This window comes from Sarcophilus harrisii, chromosome 4 (assembly GCF_902635505.1).
Source record: "Sarcophilus harrisii chromosome 4, mSarHar1.11, whole genome shotgun sequence".
Classification (NCBI taxonomy): Eukaryota; Metazoa; Chordata; class Mammalia; order Dasyuromorphia; family Dasyuridae; genus Sarcophilus; species Sarcophilus harrisii.
This window is the reverse complement of record NC_045429.1, coordinates 288,211,083-288,229,740: the sequence shown is the minus strand read 5'-3', so window position 1 is coordinate 288,229,740 and position 18,658 is coordinate 288,211,083. Positions and strand designations below refer to the sequence as shown.

Below are 18,658 nucleotides of genomic sequence, written 5' to 3'. Positions count from 1 at the left end.
GAGTCTTGCCTTTTCACCTACTTCCCGCCGTCCCTTTGCCTCCATCGCAGTCCCTTTTAGTGCACTGAGATTGCTGAAGGGAAAGAATGGGGTGGCCTGGGGACTGACAGCCTGGTACGAAGTGACTGACGAAGCCCGATACCTGCAGGGACACCTGCAGCATGTGTGGGTGAGTGATCGCTCCCACAACTGCCTTGTTTACCGCAGAGCCGCTCACACACAGGGCTCGGGAACAGGTTGAACCCACAGGAACTAACTCGCCCGTGTATTTCTCCCTCCAATACAAGCGGTCTGCGTCCTGCCCCACGCCAAGCTATGTGGGAGGTGAGGATGGGTAATGACATGACAGATGAAGAGGTGTCACCTCATCTCTGGTGGGAGCGTGGGAGCGTGAGGCGGTTCCACCCCACCTCATGCTTCTATTCTATTACATGGCTTCTATTGGCTGAATGTTGAGGGGAGATTGGCTGGAGAGTCTGGGGATGAGAGAGGAATCGGAGACAGAGAGAAGTGGTCACGACCACTAAGGACGGCCGGTGGCACTGGCCAATGACTATCCATTCTGGTGATGTCATGGACCAGTCGGTTTCTGATTGGTGACCAGGGTCCGAGAACCTTCCCTCCCCTCCCCCCACACAAGTTCTTGGGGCACCCAAGCCCGCGGCCTCCGGAGATTCCCGAGGTTTCCAATGCTGGGTGGGGTTGAGACCTCCCATCCCCCATCCTACTAAGCAATCCTCACCCCTCTCGTTCTTATCTTTCCCCAGTGTCCACCTTCACCCCTGCTCCGTAGGTTTCCTCAGTTCGGTCTTTCAAGAGCCTTCTCCGATCTCAAGGTATCTTAGCTCCACATGCATCTTAACTTAGGGAAGCTGAAAATTAGGGGGTTGGCACAGAAAGGCCTACACTCCTGCTGCCCCAACTAAGAAAATGTGGGTTGTACGAGAAAACAGACATCTCCCAGTTCTGAGGTCTTCTCCTGCCCAGACCGGGCTGCTCTGCCCCACTGCCAAGCACCTGTGGGGGAGAGACTCCCTGACACCAGGTTTCGGTGCGTCTGCCTCACCCCGTGGGTCAGAGTGGGCATGGCTGACTCACCATCACCATGCATCAGCTGTATCCCTCGATATGGATGGTTATGTTCTTTCGTTTGTATTTGGTGTCCCTCACGTCTATAACTGGATCTGCCCCCTCCCTCTGTGCCAGTGTCTCTGTCACTGTAAGTATTGTCTAAGTATGTCTCTCCGCGTCTCACAGAGGGGAGGGGGGAGAGATGGGCGGGGGAGCCGAAGCCCTAGCAGCCCCGGAGGGGGTGTGTGTGCCAGAAGCTGGGGGCGGGGAGGAGGCGGCGGCGGCGGCGGCGGCGGCGGTCAGAGCCGGCTTAGCCTGCGTTGGAGAAGCTCCTCCGCCGCCTGCTCCTGGCCTGCCCGGCCCAGGTAAGACCCCAGCCCCCCAGTCTGGTCTTCCCCCTCATCTCCCATCCAGCTACTCTGAATCATCCGGTAAGGCGCAACTCGGGTGCATGCGTGCATCCTTAGCTTCCATAGATCCTTCACACATACCCCGCCGGCCCTTCACCTCAACACACTCCCTCCCCCCAACTCAGACAACCCGACCCAACTCGTCCCCGGGCCACGGCCCTTCTTCTCCTACCACGGAGAATCCCAGACACACCAGCCCTCACCTTGGGCCGAGGGAGAGTAAGCCCAGCGCCCCTCCCTGTCTCCCAAAGACCTGCACACACACTTCACCTTCGCTCACGGGTGGACGCTCTAGTTTCTCCATTGCAACCCTTGAGAGGCCGCCACCTTCTAGGGCCAGAGCATTTTATTTAGTGTCTATTGGATTCTTGGGGTGGGGCCGGGACTGCAAAGAGGGCTCCCGGGACACCCCAACCCAATATCCCCAGCTTCCTTTTCCCCAATCTCCTGATCCTTCCAGGGTTCCCTGCGTCCCCGCCCCCAAGGGAAATCCATCTGTATTTTACTGCAGGGGGAGGGGAGGTGTGTGTGTGGGGGGAGTATCAGCGGAAGCCCCGGGTTATAATTAGCCCCTTTCCTCGTGTTTCCTAGTTAATCCTCCTCTCCTGCTACCCCGCCTTGTTGCTGAGTTTTAGAACCTCACGGGGGATCCTGAAGGCTTCAGAGGACAGCGACTGGGGCGGGGGCAGGGGTGGGGGCGGAGAGGGAGGGGAATGGGGGAGGCAAAAGAGATTTCCGTCCTGATCTGGGGAATTTTGATCCCTGGATGGAAATACCGGAACAGCAGCAGCAGCTGCTGTCCCCAAAATAGAGACGGACTGGCCGTGCGTTCCTCTATTCCCCAACGCCTCCCCCCTCCGGATATGGGGACCAGTAGACCCCTTAATAACCCGGGTGTCCCTTGTCCTCTTCAGACGCCTAACCCTTGTGCCCTTGTCAAAAGTCAAGGATTCCTCCACCTCGTTCCTCCGTTCCTGGGTTGGAGATGGGAGACGTTAAAGGGGGTGAAAGGAGATTGGGGGTGGGGGGAATGGGAATAAGAGACAAGTGGGAGTATACACTTGTCAATAGCTGCTGACCCTTGCTGGCTGGATACTGGAACTGCAATCCCAGAGCACAGTATTGAATGGAAGGTGGGGAGGACGAAGAAGGGGAAGGGGTCACCTAGGGCAGCTGGTTCTGGAGAAGAGCACAGCAGCTGACAGGAACAGGCACAGAGCTGGGCCTCTGTGCCAGAGGATGAGGCCAGAACAAGTCAGGATAAGGATAGGGAGTGGGCAGAAATTTGAGGCAGTTTCCTGGCCCAATCTCAGAACTCCTGACCCAAGGACAATTCCATGAGAATCCCTTCTCTCTTTTCTTGGTCTCTATCCTCCCCAAACTCCCTGACTCCATGTTCTATAAACTGTGGTTTTGGGTGCCACATCACCTCTCCCCAGCCTTATCTCAAACTCATACAACCCCAAAATGATGGGATCTAGACCTGAGAATGAAGCAAAGGGTTGTCTCTGGGACTTTCTATCAACTGGCCCCTCCTCTTCTATCTCTTCATGATAACTATATCAAATCTTAATCTTTCTGCTTTCCAACTTTCTCTATCCCTTCCTCCCTCTTTGGCCATCTTACTTCCTCTTCCTCTTTACCCTTGCAGGCATGAGGATGGCCATTCGATTCTCTCTTCTGCTTCTCCATAGTCCTTCCCCATCCCTTCTCCTCCTCCTCTTCCTCCTAGGCCGGGGGGTAGAGGCTGAAACCACTGAGGATCCTGAGCTGCTGGTGACAGTAAAGGAAGGCAAGCTTCGTGGGATTCACCTCAATGCCCCAGGGGGCCCTGTTTCTGCCTTCTTGGGCATCCCTTTTGCTGAGCCCCCAGTGGAATCTAGGCGCTTTTTGCCTCCAGAACCCAAACGGGCATGGAATGGGGTCTTGGATGCCACATCCTACCAGCGTGTCTGCTTCCAGTATGTGGACAACCTGTATCCAGGTTTCCAAGGGTCTGAGATGTGGAACCCTAACCGGGCACTAAGTGAGGACTGCCTATATCTTAATGTGTGGACACCCTCCCCCCGTCCAGTGGTTCCTGCACCAGTCCTGGTCTGGATCTATGGGGGTGGCTTTTACAGTGGGGCCTCCTCCCTTGATGTTTATGATGGACGATTCCTGGCTAGGGTTGAGGGCACTGTACTTGTTTCTATGAACTACCGAGTAGGTGCCTTTGGCTTCCTGGCACTACCAGGGAGTCGGGAGGCACCAGGCAATGTGGGGCTGCTGGATCAGCGACTGGCAATGCAGTGGGTGCAGGACAATGTGGCAGCCTTCGGAGGGGACCCAAAATCAGTGACACTATTTGGGGAAAGTGCTGGAGCTGCTTCTGTAGGCATGCATCTTCTATCACCTCCAAGCCGTGGGCTATTCCATAGGGCAGTGTTGCAAAGTGGGGCTCCCAATGGACCTTGGGCCACAGTGGAAGCAGATGAGGCTCGTAGACGAGCTACTCATCTGGCCAGGTTAGTGGGTTGTCCTACTGGCACTAATGACACTGAGCTGGTGGTCTGCCTGAGGAAACGTCCAGCCCAGGATCTTGTAGACAAGGAATGGCTGGTGCTGCCTCAACAGAGTGTCTTCCGATTCTCCTTTGTTCCTGTTGTGGATGGAGACTTCCTCAGTGATACTCCTGAGGCCCTCATCAATGCTGGAGATTTTCATGGCCTTCAGGTAATTGTGGTTTTTAGCTTCATTAGTCCCCCAAATTCACAAATCTTTCACCTCTCATTTCAGTTGGTCTACCCTTTAAACATACTTAGGCCTTTAAAAAAAAAAAAAAAAAACTTAGTGGAGAAGGAAAAGAATGAAGTCAATTTCTTTTTTTTCTTCCCAGTATTATAAATGTTCTTTTGTTCTCTTCATTTGACCTATCTGCTTCTCTTGTACTCTCTGTATTTGCCCTGATCTTTTTTTTTTTTTTACCTCTCCCCTTCTCTTACTTTGTTTTTCTGTGGTATCTTACTGTAACTGACTTTTTTGTGTCTCTACTCTTTGTCCTGTTTTTCTCTTTCAGGTGCTGGTAGGTGTAGTACAGGATGAGGGCTCCTATTTCCTGGTCTATGGGGCCCCTGGCTTCAGCAAGGATAATGAGTCTCTGATCAATAGGGCCCAGTTCCTGGCTGGAGTGCAGGTTGGGGTCCCTCAAGCGAGTGAGTTGGCAGCAGAGGCTGTTGTTCTGCACTACACGGACTGGCTACACCCTGATGACCCTGCACGACTTCGTGAGGCTTTGGGTGATGTTGTGGGTGACCACAATGTGGTATGTCCTGTGGCCCAGCTAGCAGGAGGACTTGCTGCACAAGGTGCCCGTGTTTATGCCTATGTCTTTGACCATCGAGCCTCTACGTTGTCTTGGCCCCTCTGGATGGGTGTCCCCCATGGCTATGAGATTGAATTTGTCTTTGGCCTTCCCCTTGAACCAACACTCAACTACACTGGCCCTGAAAGAATCCTTGCTCGGAGACTGATGAGATACTGGGCCAACTTTGCCCGTACAGGGTCAGTTGGGTTGGGAGAGTGATGGGATAATTATTACATTCAAATGAAGAACAGGCAAGAAGAGAGAAAAATGAAAAGTCTGAGGGAAAAGGATTATAAATAATAAAAGGGGTAATTAAGGATAAAGAGAAATGAAGCAGATGAGAGGTAGAAAGGGGCAAAAAAAGTTGAACCTGTGGATGAGGGAAAAAAAATTTTTTTAAAGATGAAGATGTTTGAGATAAGGGAGACAATGACAAAGGTGGGGAAAGAGAAGAGATGGGGAGACCAAAGGATCTGCAACTGAAAGGTCCAACCACCTCATTGTGAAGGTGAAGTAATTTAAGTCCAGGGAAACTGCTCAAGCTCACCCAGATAAGTGGCAGATGGGGAATTTGAACACAGATCTTCTGGCTGCAGATCCAAAGTATCTCTTTGATGAGAGGAGAAAACAACATTAGGAGCTTAATATATGCCAGGCTCCACATACAGTGGGAAATGAGTTTGCTATGGAAAGAGGGGTAGGGTCAAGTACAGAGGAGGAGGGAGGTGCAGCTCCTGGCCGACCTGGCTCTCATCCTACCCTTGCCCTTCCCCCTAGTGATCCAAACGAGCCCCGGGAACGTGAAGCCCCTCGCTGGCCTACCTACACAGCTGGGGATCAGCAGTACGTAAGCCTCAACCTGCGGCCACTGGAAATACAGCGAGGGCTCCGGGCACAGGCCTGCGCCTTCTGGAACCGATTCCTGCCAAAGTTGCTCAGCGCTACCGGTATGCGGATAGTTAGAGTTGGAAGAGAAGGATGCATGAGGAGAGGTTAGGGCGGGAACAGAGGCACGGTGGGTACTAGAAGGGTGTGGTGCCTTGGGAAAGCGTCTAGTTGGCTCACCTTATCAGGGTGTAACCCACCCTTCTTCCCCCCCCCCCCCCCCCCAAAGGGACACCCGGCGTCGCAGGTGGGGCTACCCCAGGGCGCAGGCTTGGCCGCTATACCTCCTGCTTCCCCTCTGGTTGTTCCGATAAAACACCTGTCACCCCCTCTCCCAGCCCGGTTATGGCCATAGGGAGGGGGTCCTATTGTCAGGGAGCTCCAGATTCGGCGCCCCTCCCACCCCGCCTCGAAACACCTCCCTCAGCGATGGGAGAACCTCATATTAGACACCTCAGGGACGTCCCTCTCCGTAGAAAAAAATACTTAATTCTGAGCATCCTGAGCGTGAATAGAGAGGCTTAGGATCTCACTACCCCGCCCTTATTGGACTATTCTTTCCCAACTGTCTTTTCTCCTCTATCGTCTCCTGCCGCCCTTGTCCTCTTCATCAATGTCCTCACATTTGCTTCTTATACTGCATTTTTGCTTCCATCCTCACTCTCCGGTTTCTTTCCCCCACCCCACTCCCCACCAATGCTCCCCCCACCGCCCCGTGTGCCTCGGAACTCTTCTGTCACGGCCATTGGCCGCCCTCGCAGATAGCCTGGATGAGGCGGAACGCCAGTGGAAGGCGGAGTTCCACCGCTGGAGCTCCTACATGGTGCACTGGAAGAACCAGTTCGACCATTACAGCAAACAGGAGCGTTGCTCTGACCTATGAAGGAGAACGGGACCCTTGGATCCTCCCTCGCCACTTCAGGAAGCCGGCCTCCACTCTCTCCCCCCAGTTGTATATACTATTTATTTCTGGGCTGGGGCAATCACAGGCAAAGCCGCGGGGCTGGCCCCACCCACTAGGGCTCTACGCCCCCTGCATGTCCGGGGCCGAGTCCCCTCCCCCCGCGGTGCCTTCGCCCCTCTGGGCCGCCAATAAATTTAGTCACTAGAGCTGGTTGTGAGCCTGGTGGGGGAGGGGGGTGGTAGACAACTCTGGGGCAGCACCTAAAGGCTTAATGAAAGGTGTGGCTGTTGTATAAGGAGAATGCTTAGAGGGCCCTCTTCTGAGTCAACACTCAAGTAGCGGTAGGGAAAGGGTCTTGTAAAGTCTCAGGAGACCAAGGTAATTTACAACCTATGCAAAAGCTGCAAACTGCAGTAGGAAAATAAGGACCATCCAGCCCCAAAAGAGTTTTATCAGATTCAGAATGTCAAAATGTTCTGCTCTTCCCACCCCTTGTTCACCCAAACCTGGAGTAAGCTAACTCAAATTTCTTGCTTTACACATAAGATTAGTACTGGCTTTCAAATGCCCACCTAAGTCTGGGCCTCAACCTGTCTCAACACTTCTGGGAAGGGGTGGTGGTAGGGACAGACTGTGTTCCAGTTGTGGCAACTTTTTGGCCTGATAAAACAAGTCCCACACTAATAGGGGCTAATTAATACCACAGTATAGGCTGTGATAGAGATGAGAGATAAGTTTTCTGGCTTTCAAAGTTTTAAGACTATCCCTTTTAGTTTGTATGAGAAGAAGGCAAGAAAACTAACCAGAGAATTGTGGATGCAGAAGCCAAGGCTCCTGCCTTGTTGGCACAGTTTTGTGTGTGTGTGTGTGTGTGTGAAGGGGGAGGGTGTAAGAAAATGGGGATAGTTTTTCCACTATCAGGAGACTGAAACTGTGAAAAGGTTGGTTGGGTGAGCAGGCAAAAACTAGGAACAGATTTTTCTACAATCTGAGAATTTTGGCCTTCAGAAAAATGGGGATTAAAAGCTAATATAAATTAAGATTTCATCTCTATCCAGTGTTAAGGATGGCTCTACACCCAACACACCTGTTGGGAATCTGTGAAAAATAATGGCAAAGATATTAGAAATTAAAGGGATCTTACTGTTACATATGATTCTTCTTCCCAAAGTCAGAAGGATAAAAGTCAAGGAGTGTGATTCTTCTATAACTCTTATCTGCCACAAGCAATTAAGCTATTTTGGGATTCCATTCTGCACACCCAGTTGCCTCAGTCATATGGAAAGCTGTTTATTGGCAGTAGGGCTGAACATACAAAAAAATTATTTTGGATTTGAAAGGGGGAGGGAATTATAGATACAGCACTTGGGAGAAGGGATACTGTTCAGAAGAAATCAACATCTTCAGGGGCATCCAGATCCCGGTATTCCACAATTGCCCTTGGGTCACCACGAACCATCCTGTGAGAGAAAGTAATCAGCCAAGAGATAAAGCCAGACTTTAATAGGATGGAAAAGAGAAGAGAACATATGAAGTCTAAAAATCTCAGATCTTACCGGTTTCGAGGTTTCCCAGGATAACCACCCTGGCCCCGGAATGAGTCATAGTTGCCACGGCCAGCACCATATGGAGCATGGGGGCCGCCATATGGGGGTCCTCCTGTAGGGACTGTGGGACGGACAGCTGCAGCTAGGGGATGAAATTTTAAAGTCAGGACACCTATTGGTACTCCAATTTTCTCCAATCTCTTTCAAATGATCTCACTCATCCTTCCTTTACACTCACCTCCATAGCCAAGGATAGGTGGCCGAGGCTGACCATAAGGCATCAGGCCCTGGGGCGTCTGATGTGGGTAGGGAAGTCCTGTCAGGCCTGGGGGGAGTACAGCACGGACCGGAACATGAATTACTGCGTTAGGGAGGGAGGGGGTAAGGGGAAGATAGATTCATGGGAATGAGTGCCCTAGGAAACAGGATACCTAAGTCTTAAGATTCTCGGAAGGCCTGGGAAAATGGTAACAAATGACTATACAATTGATATATACATTGCCCAGAGTGAGATAAATTAGAATCTCCATGAAGCACTTCTTACTTTGAGCGGGACCAGGTGGTTGAGCTGGCTTGACCTCAGGCAGTGCTGGCCGCTTGGCATCAGTAAGGAAGTTGTTGAAAAAGGCCACCTCCTTCTTTACTTCCTCAATTTTTTCAGCATGCTTGTTGAAGATGTGCTTCCGTACAAATTCAGGGCCCTGGGCCAGAAAAAAGGTTAAACATGACTTTATTCATATCTTCCTAACTATCTGACCAAAATCATTAGGAAAGACAAATTGTTTAGTTTCCTCATGACCCTCAGGATCATATCCTCACTGGGGTTTTATTGGCAAAGATACCAGGCCACTTTTGCCTTGGCAAACAGGTTAATTGACTTGCCAAGAGTCACACAACTAAAAAGTACCTGAGGTCAAATTTGAACTCCGGTCTCCCTGAATCCAGAACCAAAGTCTGGAATACTAGCTGCTTCTAGTAGGGAAGAAAACAGACCCATTTCTCCCTACTCCTTTGTTCTTTGGAGTTTTCATTTTGGAATCTTTCAAGAGGTGATACATGGATTCCAGTTAATGTTTTACCTTCTGATTCTAGGACATCATCTAGGACATTCCTTGATAATTTCTTGAAAGATGCAGTGCAGCCTATTTTGATCATGGCTTTCAGGCAGTCCAATATAAATTAACTCTTCTGTTGTTCCAGGTCTGTTATGCTGACTTTTCCCCCTTTCAAGATTCCTTAAGACACCCAGAAACCCTTCACCAAAGTTCCCATCATTCCTAACCTTGAATTTTTTGCCACTGAGGGGGCATAGCCACTTGTCTTTGCCCAGCTCCTGGGTATTGGAAGTGACAAATTTTTCCACCTCTTGCTCAGGGTCTTTTCGTCCCATCTTCTGGGCTTCATCCTCTGACAAAGACTCCCGAACACTCAACAAGGGTGTCAGCTTTTCCTCAAATGTCTTCTGCCATTCTACTACTGTGGAAAGAAGAGAATACTTAGGGTGAAATAAAGGAAAGGATAAAAAAAAAAAAATCACAGATCAGGGTAGTAAGAAATATTACTTAAGACAAAAAGGGGTTAGTAGAGAAAGGAGTAAACAAGGGCAGATAAGAAGACTTGCCTTCACCATGGCTGATGCGATTTGGGGGTATAGGCCCTCGAACATGAATGATGCCACATCTGTTGGGCATTTCATCTTCATTGGGATATTCACAGGTGTTGTAATAATCCAGAGAGTGCACAATGCGTAAGTATAGAAGGAGTTTGTCAAGAACCTGCATAGACATGTGGTATAGTCTTTACTTATGATACCTTTCCATACGCCCTATTTATACCCCTTCTCCTTAATGCACACACATACAACTTCCCTAACCTTGAGTAGCTTTTCATCTCGTTCCACATTAATTTCAGCTGGATTTCCCTCCTTGGGAGGTTCTTCAGGGGGTCCCCCTCCACTGTTCCCCAGCAGCTCTTCCTCTTCAGCACTCACTTCCTCAATCAGGTAATCAGTAATATTCTTCAGAATTGGATTCTGAGAGGGAAGGCTCTGAATGGGGTAAAGGAAGAGGGAATGAGGGGAGAGAGATGGGTTATAAGAAAGGAATAAGAGCACCACCCCAGGTTGGCTGAATTGGACTGCTTACCACATAGGGCTGTGAGCTCAGAATCTCCCTATTCAGGAAGGCAGAATTTGAAAGGTGAGATAAGATTCTTATTATTAAACTGCATGGGAATCAATGAGAGTGGTAGGTTTAGATTGGTAATAGCTTGACTTTTGTCTAGTCTACAATAGTCCCCACAGTGGGGGAGAGGGGATAAGATGGGGTGAGGAAAAGAAGAAAATGATGACAGTAAGAGTCTCATAATATAAAAAAAGATAAAGGAATTATAACCCAGATGCAACCACTGACCGTAGGCAAGGGAGGGGTCCCAGAATCAGCCCCCCAAAGTTGGGTCCTATCATCCAGAGTGTGAATCAGCTTGGCAGCCAGCTTGATGTCATTGCGTACAATTTGTTTGTGTTGAGTGATGCCATTGACATTACGGACCCGTCGAGTTAAGTCTCGATTCACACCAGGGCTCAGTTCACATTCCCGAAGCTACAGAACAATAAATAAGTACACTTCAATTTGCCCCTGAGAGATCCAAGATACTCTGAATGTGACCTATGGAAAAGTCCTTCAGAGAGGACTTCAGAGAAGTAATTGGTGAAGTTTATCAAATGAAGACAGTTATGACCAGCCCTCTCAGAGGATTTTGCTCAGTATCTTGTATAATCCTATATAATTTATTCCCTGTATGACACTCACCCTGATATTTTGCAGGTTCCAGCAAATTTCCTTGATGTTAACACTTCGATCAAAAGTCACCCAACCCCGACGGAAAAATCTAGGCAAAGGTAGTAAAGCTTCAGAATAATCTTAATCACCCAAACCCTACTTAGCCCATTCCCCTAATAGTACCCAAAGATCCTGTCCTTCATAGCTCACCTCCTCTCAGGCTGGGGCTCTGACAAAGCCACCCGCATGAAGCCTGGGTATTTCTTACACAGCTAAGAGGAGAAAAATTAATAGGTATATTTAAAATTCACATTTCTCTTCTTCCAAGGCTCCAACAACTCAGGGTTACTGTGCCTTATCTCCCTCCCTTCCCAGTTAAGGGAATTCCATAAGACCCTGATCTATTTACAAGAGGATTGTAAAAGATAACCTTGAGATATCTATGTGCATAAAATCGCAAACTACAATCCCTGCACAAACATCCTCTTTGATAAATAAGGTATCCCCATCTCACTCACAGAGATAATCTCAGCCCGAGGGATATTGGGTGCAATGTTGCGCATGAAGAGAGAGCAAGTCTTGTGTAGTGGTCGGGGTTTGAATTCCAGTCCAAGTGTTTCCTTGGGCTTCTCTTTAGGTTTTTCCCGATCTTCCTCTTTGGGCTTATCCTTCTCCTTAGCAGCTTCTTCTGTGTGAGTTGGGGATGTTTTTGGGGGTAGAGAGGAGTAAATAATCTCAAATTAAACTTCCCTCCCAATACTTTATATTCACCTAACCGAAAAAGAAAAATAGATCAACAACAGGAAGCTAAACCTACCGGCGTCATCCTTCTCCTCCTCAGCTGGAACACTCTCTGACTCAGATTCAGACTCAGACACACTGCCTTCATCAAAGCTGTCATCCCCACTGTGTTTCCGGTTTCGCTTCTTACTGCTCTGTGAGGAATGGGAGGTGGGGTTGGAAAAGTCAAAGGATGAGCAGGAAATCAGGATACTCTCCCTCCCTTGCCCTCCCTGCCTCCCCATAAAGCTCAGTCCCTGCATCACAAGCCCACTACCTTTTTTGCTTCTTTCTCAGGCTCTTCTTTCTTCTCGTCTTTCCCCCCATCACCATCAGGTTTTTTGGCCTTATCTTCAGATAGACTATCATTCTCAGTCTACAAGCACACAAAAAATATGGAGATGCTACATTGGGGGCCCATTTCTCTGAATTTCTATGTGTACTACCCCCACTATTTCCTACATCCTATGAACTCCAACATCCCCAACCTGTTTGCTATCTTCTTTGTCATCCTTATCAGTTTTTCGTTCCCCATCAGGGAGCACTAAACCTCCCCGTCCATCTTCTTTCTTGCCAGGTTCTCCAGGTTTCCCTGATTGCTCTTCTTCTTCTTCCTGGTCCAGAATGCGAAGATCATGTTCTGTGCCTCCTTCCATCTTAATCACAGCTACAGACAAAAATGTTCTGAGGTTACAATCCAAACTTCCTAGTCCTTAGCTTTTGGTTTTTCAATTAAATAACAAATTGAGCACCTACTATAGGCTATGTGATGGGGACACAACAAAAAAGTCACTCCCCTCAAGGAATTCACATACTATTTGAGAAATACAACATGCCATTTGTGTATGTAAAAAACTCAAAGAGAAAAATAATATAAACTACAAATTATATAAAACTTTCCTTGGAGATGGAATATGCATTCAGCCTTGAAAGAAACTAATTATTCTAAGAGGCAGAGTTGAGAATGGAATACATTCCATATAGGGGAACAGTTTTTCTGCAAAGGCATAATGATGAGCTAATTATCTAGTTGGGGAAAACAGGGTTTAAGCAGATTTATCTACATGAAGGAGAGTAATAATGGAATGAGTTAATTTAACATCTTTTATGGATATACTGGAGAGGGGATGAACTTGAAAACAGAGTTCTATTGAGCTAAATTATGTTTGTCAGAGAAAGAACTCAATATTTGGCAAATAGAGGATGACAGAAAAGAAAGGGCTGAGTATTAGACCATGGTTTGAAAGAGTAGTGAATCAGGGAAAAAGAGAACAAATTCTATTTTGAACACACTATCACAGAATTTGAGAGCTGGAAGTAATCTTAGTCCAATCCAAATAATGCTGAATCTAAGACTAATATAAACAGCTAAAGGTGTCCAATAAAGTGATGCTGGTTTGGGAATAAGTGATGTGAAATTATGGTTTAGAAGTGGGCTAGGAGGGCGGAGCCAAGATGGTGAGGAGGAAACACACTTCTCTCTGATCTTCTCCCACAACCCTCAGCATTATAGTTAGCAAATCTAGCCTCTGAATGAGTTCCAGACTGGCAGAATCCACAAATATTGGGAGTGCAACCAATTAGCAGCAGAAGATAATTCCAAAGATCACCAAAAAGGTCTGTTTTGGTTGGGCATGGAGGGAGGAGGCCAGGAGCAAGCAGGCTGAGCATGGACACCAGCACATGCCAGCAGCTGTTTTGCAGACCTGGAGCAGGATGTGGCGTCCACAGGGCGGTGCAGACTCTGCCTGGCGGAGAATATAAGGGGAGGATTTTACAGCAGTGTTGGCTACTTTGCCTTGGATGCAAGCCAGTAGATCAGCAGAGAAGTTATAAAACATTAGACACAAACACAAAAGGTAAATAGTGAACCCTGAAGCCCCAAAGTCTCACAAGACCTGGCCCTGGCCATGCCCACCCAGCACCAGGAGTGAGTCAGCATGAAGGGGAATCCAGCTCCGCCACTGCAGCTTGTAGAGGATGCTTGGAAAACCTCCCTTCCCCTAAAAGTAGATCCCAACTTTTAAAAAAAATTGAGTGAAAAGGCAGACAACTCTGAACACAAATAGTTTTTACAATCAAAGAGAAGAACAGATTTCAAACCCTGAGGAGACTAAAAGCACATTATCTCCAGATGAAACCCCAAAGAGTAATATAACCTGGTTCCCATCACACATGGCTCTCCTAGAAGAAATTAAAAAGAATTTTTTAAAAGGGAGCTAGAAGAAAAATGGGGAAAGGAAATGAAAACTTGACAAGAGGGTTTTTGGAAAAGGCAACACAAAATGGACTTAGTGAAATGAAAAAAGCATATAACTCAAAGATAGATTTAACAAAATGGAAAAAGAAAACAACTCCCTGAAAAACAGAAAATGGAAAAGGTAAATAACTCCCAGGAAAACAATTTGTGAAATGGAAAAAGAAAATAATTCCTTAAAAAATGGAATTTGTGAAATGGAAAAAATTCCATAGAACTAAACAATTCATTTAAAAACTCAATTGAACAAATACAAAAAGAAGTAAAAAAAATTAAATGACGAAAAAAATTCACTTAAAAATCAGAACTGAACAAATGGAAATGACTCAATGAGAAATCAAGAATCAGTCAAGGAAAACAAAAAAAATGAAAAATGAGAATAAAATGTAAAATACCTACTTGGGAAAACAACTGACCTGGAAAATAGATCTAGGAGAGACAATATAAGAATTATTGGACTCCCTGAAAACTACAATGGAAAAAGAGGTTATTTTTCAGGAAATCACCAAAGAGAACTGCCCTGATGTCATAGAATCAGAAGGTAAAATAGCCATTGAAAGAATTTACTGAACGCCTCCCTGAAAGAGACCCCAAAAGTAAAACTCCAAGGAATATTGTGGCTAAATTTCAGAACTATCCGACCAAAGAAAAAATATGACAAGCAGCCAGAAAAAAAACAATTCAAATACCAAGGAGCCACAGCCACAATAAGGTTTACCCAGGATCTAGCTGCTTCATATAATTTGATTTTACTTTTATAATATAAAAAAGAAACCAGAGGTGGAAAGGGGATTGTACCAGTAAAAGGGAAAAGTGGAGGTAAAACAAGGGAAATTACATCTCACAAAGAGGCAAAGGAAACCTATTATATATGAGGGAACGAATGGAGGTGGGGTAAACACTGTGTGAATCTTACTCTCATCAGATTTGGCTCAAAGAGAAAATATTAGACATATTTGGTTTACAGAGAAACTTCTCTGACATTATTATAAAGTGGGAGGGGAAAAAAGAAGGGGTAGGCTAAATAGAAGGGAAAATAGAAATAGGAGGAGAAAGGTATAAGAAAAGGGGAGGGACTCTAAAGGGGAGAACTGCTTGAGGCAAGTAGTGCTCATATGTAAAATACTGGGGAGAAAGGAAAGGGGAAAAGGAAAGAGAAAAGTATAATTTGGGGTTAATAAGATGGCAAGAAATATAGAATTAGTAGTTTTAACTATAAATGTGATTGGAGTGAACTCTTCCATAAAACATTAAGTGGATAACAGACTGGATTAAAAGCCAAAATCCAGCAATATGTTGTTTACAAGAGACACATTTAAAGCAGAGTAATATATACACAGTAAACTGGGGTAGAATCTATTATGCTTTAGGTGAAGTTAAAAAAAAAAAAGCAGCGGTAGCCATCCTGATCTCAGATCAAGGAAAAGCAAAAATTGATCTAATTAAAAGAGATAAGGAAGGAAACATATCTTGCTAAAAGGTACCATAGATAATGAATATGCATATAATGAATACATGCACCAAGTGGTATAGCATCTAAATTCCTAAAGAAGTTAAAGAGAGTTGCAAGAAGAAACAGAAAGCAAAACTATAATAGTGGGAGATCTCAACCCTGCTCTCTCAGAACTAAATAAACCAAGTCACAAAATAAATAAGAAAAAAGTTCAAGAGGTAAATAGAATACTAAATAGATAGGTATGATAGATCTTTGGAGAAAATTGAATGGAGACAGAAAGGAGTTCACTTTCTTTTCAGCAGTTCATGGAACCTATACAAAAACTGACTATATATTAGGACATAAAGACCTCAAAATCAAATGCAGAAAGACAGAAATAGTAAATGTATTTCTTTCAGATCAAGATGCAATAAAAATTATATTCAATAAAAATCCAGAGGAATACAGAACAAAAAATAATTTGAAACTAAATAATCCTAAAGAAAAATGAATGAAACAGCAAATCATAGACACAATAATTTCATCCAAGAGAATGACAATCATGAGACAACATACCAAAATTTGTGGGATGCAGCCAAAGCGGTAAAAAGGGGAAATTTTATATCTCTAGATGTTTACTTGCATAAAATAAAGAAAAGATCAATGAATCAGGCTTGCAACTAAAAAAGTTAGAAAAAGAGCAAATTAAAACTCCCCAATCAAATACCAAACTTGAAATTCTAAAAATAAAAGGAGAAATTAATAAAATAGAAACTTAAAAAACTACTGAATTAATAAAACTAAGAGTTGGTTTAATGAAAAAAACAACAAAATAGATAAACCTTTAGTAAATTTGATTAGAAAAAGGAAAGAAGAAAATCAAATTGCTAGTCTTAAAAATGAAAAGGGAGGTCTTTCCACTAATGAAGAGAAAATTAGAGCAATAATTAGGAGTTACTTTGCCCAACTTTATACCAATAAATTTGATAACCTAATTGAAATAGAGGAATACCTACAAAAATATAGATTGCCTAGCTAGATTAACAGGGGAGGAAGTAAACTGCTTCAATAGTCCCATTTTAGAAAAAGAAATAGAATAAGCTATTAATCAACTCCCTAAGAAAAAATCTCCAGAACCAGATGAATTTCTATGTGAATTCTACCAAACATTTAAAGAACAATTAACTCCAATACTATATAAACTATTTGAAAAAACGGGAAATGAAGGACTCCTACAAATTCCTTTTATGACAGACATGGTACTGACACATAAACCAGGGTAAGACAAAAACAGAGAAAGAAAATTATATGCAAAAATCTTAAATGAAATATTAGCAAAGAGATTACAGAAAATCATCCCCTAGATAATACACCATGACCAAGTAGGATTTATACCAGGAATGCAGGGCTGGTTTAATATTAGGAAAACTATTAGCATAATTGACTATATCAACAACTAAATTAACAAAAACCATATGATCATCTCAATAGATGCAGAAGAAGCATTTGATAAAATCCAACATCCATTCCTAATAAAAACACTTGAGAGTATAGGAATAAATGAACTTTCCTTAAAATAGTCAGTGGCATCTATTTAAAACCATCAGTAAGCATCATATGTAATATGATAAACTGGATAAACTAGAGGATAAACTAGAACCAATCCCAGTAGGATCAGGAGTGAAACAAGGTTCCCAGCTATCATCATTACTATTCAATATTGTATTAGAAATGCTAGCTGTGGCAATTAGAGTTGAGAAAGAGATTAAAGGAATTAGAATAGGTAATGAGGAAACCAAATTATCACTCTGGAAATTAATGCCCATCAATTGGCAAACAGCTGAATAAATTTTGGTATATGAATGTTATGTAATATTATTGTTCTGTAAGAAATGATCAACAGGACGTTTTCAGAGGCCTGGAGAGACTTACATGAATTGATGCTAAGTGAAATGAGAAGAACAAGGAGATCATTATACAGGGCAACAAGACAATACAACGATCAATTCTGATGGATGTGGCTCTTTTCAACAATGAGATGATTCAAACCAGTTCCAATTGTTCAGTAATGAAGAGAGCCACCTACACTCAGAGAGAGGACTATGGGAACTGAATGTGGACCACAACATAGCATTTTCACTCTTTCTATAATTGTTTGCTTGCATTTTTCTTTTCCTTTTCAGGTTTTTCTTTTCATGCTAGATCCGATTTTTCTTGTGCAGTAAGAGAACTGTATAAATATGTATACATATATTGGATTTAACATGTTTTAACATATTTAACATGTAATGGACTAACTGCCATCTTGGGGAGGTGGTGGGAGGAAGGAGGGGAAAATTTGGAGCAAAAGATTTTGAAAGGGTCAATGTTGAAAAATTATCCATGCAATATGTTTTGTAAATAGAAAGCTTTTTTAAAAAATTAGTGGGCTGGGTACATAAATCTTAAGATTTTATTTTTAGAAAATAAGAATTAAGTCCATAGAAACAGAAGAAGGTCCAGACATATCCTGGGAGGAATGTGGTTAGGATTCACTGATGATCCAGAAAGGAACCAAATTGTGGTCAGACATGAAGAAGAGAAGAATGCCCCAAACTCCAGGAAAGACAGTAGTCAATGATGTCAAACTCTAAAGAGAGATTAAGAAAGACAACCGAGAAAAGGCCATTGTAATTAGCTCCTGAGATAGCTTAAGAAATCTGTGGAGAACACATTTGAGTCAGAAGCCAGAATCTTTGAGGTTAAAATGTGAAAGGGGAAAATACGGTGGAGAAAAGGCAAGGAATTGTTTGGGCTTTCCCAAATTCCCCTTTAAACTTAAACTTTAAAATAAAACCTCAAAACAAATTCTTTGGTGGCAAATGTAACACTAGGCTGAGGTAAAACAATTTTCCAGCCCAAGACAACTTAAAGGATCTGTCTCACTGGGATGAGAGTAGAACACAGTCCAGCAGCAGACCTTGGGGACAAGTGATTAGGCAGAACCAATTTTTATAGCTGAGCCCATAGAAGGTAAGAGGGTCAAATAACTGGTCAGAAAATTAGAGGGGACCCTATGCTGGCAGTAAGTCTGGCCCACATTAGTTCCAGATCACAGTCTCAGTGTGAGGAGAAGCCCTAGAAAGAACATCAGAGCATGTAGGCACAGGGGAATGAGGACTTTGATCACAGTTCTAGGGAAGAAAAAAGTGCTTGTAGTCACTCACTGGACAGGAGAGTAATACATATACCTTTCCTCAGATT

At 44.6% G+C, this 18,658-nt stretch overlaps 2 protein-coding genes across 12 annotated transcripts in view; one reads left to right on the top strand and one right to left on the bottom strand.

The window, feature by feature from the left end:
• Nucleotides 1–664: 664 nt before the first annotated feature.
• ACHE (acetylcholinesterase (Cartwright blood group)) lies at nt 665–6,822 on the top strand. Of its 4 annotated transcripts, none has more exons than XM_031965354.1 (5): nt 665–1,219; nt 3,133–4,196; nt 4,540–5,024; nt 5,605–5,774; nt 6,474–6,822. In XM_031965354.1, exons 1-5 carry the CDS (start codon nt 931–933, stop codon nt 6,593–6,595), a joined length of 2,130 nt encoding a protein of 709 aa, XP_031821214.1. In that variant the 5' UTR covers nt 665–930; the 3' UTR covers nt 6,596–6,822. The 4 variants fall into 4 exon arrangements, with proteins under 4 accessions (XP_031821214.1, XP_031821217.1, XP_031821215.1 ...); XM_031965357.1 differs by lacking the exon at nt 665–1,219 and adding an exon at nt 1,259–1,436 and having other exon boundaries at nt 3,214–4,196; XM_031965355.1 differs by lacking the exon at nt 665–1,219 and adding an exon at nt 1,259–1,436.
• A 1,063-nt stretch (nt 6,823–7,885) lies between these two features.
• Nucleotides 7,886–18,658, bottom strand: part of SRRT (serrate, RNA effector molecule) — a 33,484-nt gene continuing 22,711 nt past the window's right edge. For 2 of the 8 annotated variants that reach the window (XM_031965347.1, XM_031965350.1), the window contains exons 7-20: nt 12,212–12,390; nt 12,001–12,099; nt 11,761–11,878; nt 11,462–11,628; nt 11,154–11,215; nt 10,974–11,052; nt 10,575–10,763; nt 10,037–10,210; nt 9,785–9,938; nt 9,446–9,639; nt 8,708–8,864; nt 8,402–8,524; nt 8,173–8,305; nt 7,886–8,076 (exon numbers count right to left, since the gene is read on the bottom strand). In XM_031965347.1, the coding sequence (XP_031821207.1) occupies nt 8,001–8,076; nt 8,173–8,305; nt 8,402–8,524; nt 8,708–8,864; nt 9,446–9,639; nt 9,785–9,938; nt 10,037–10,210; nt 10,575–10,763; nt 10,974–11,052; nt 11,154–11,215; nt 11,462–11,628; nt 11,761–11,878; nt 12,001–12,099; nt 12,212–12,390 (1,904 nt within the window). In that variant the 3' untranslated portion in view covers nt 7,886–8,000. Of the gene's footprint in view, nt 8,077–8,172; nt 8,306–8,401; nt 8,525–8,707; nt 8,865–9,445; nt 9,640–9,784; nt 9,939–10,036; nt 10,211–10,574; nt 10,764–10,973; nt 11,053–11,153; nt 11,216–11,461; nt 11,632–11,760; nt 11,879–12,000; nt 12,100–12,211; nt 12,391–18,658 lie in introns of all 8 variants that reach the window. The other 6 variants (XM_031965346.1, XM_031965349.1, XM_031965351.1 and 3 more) reach the window with 4 other exon arrangements.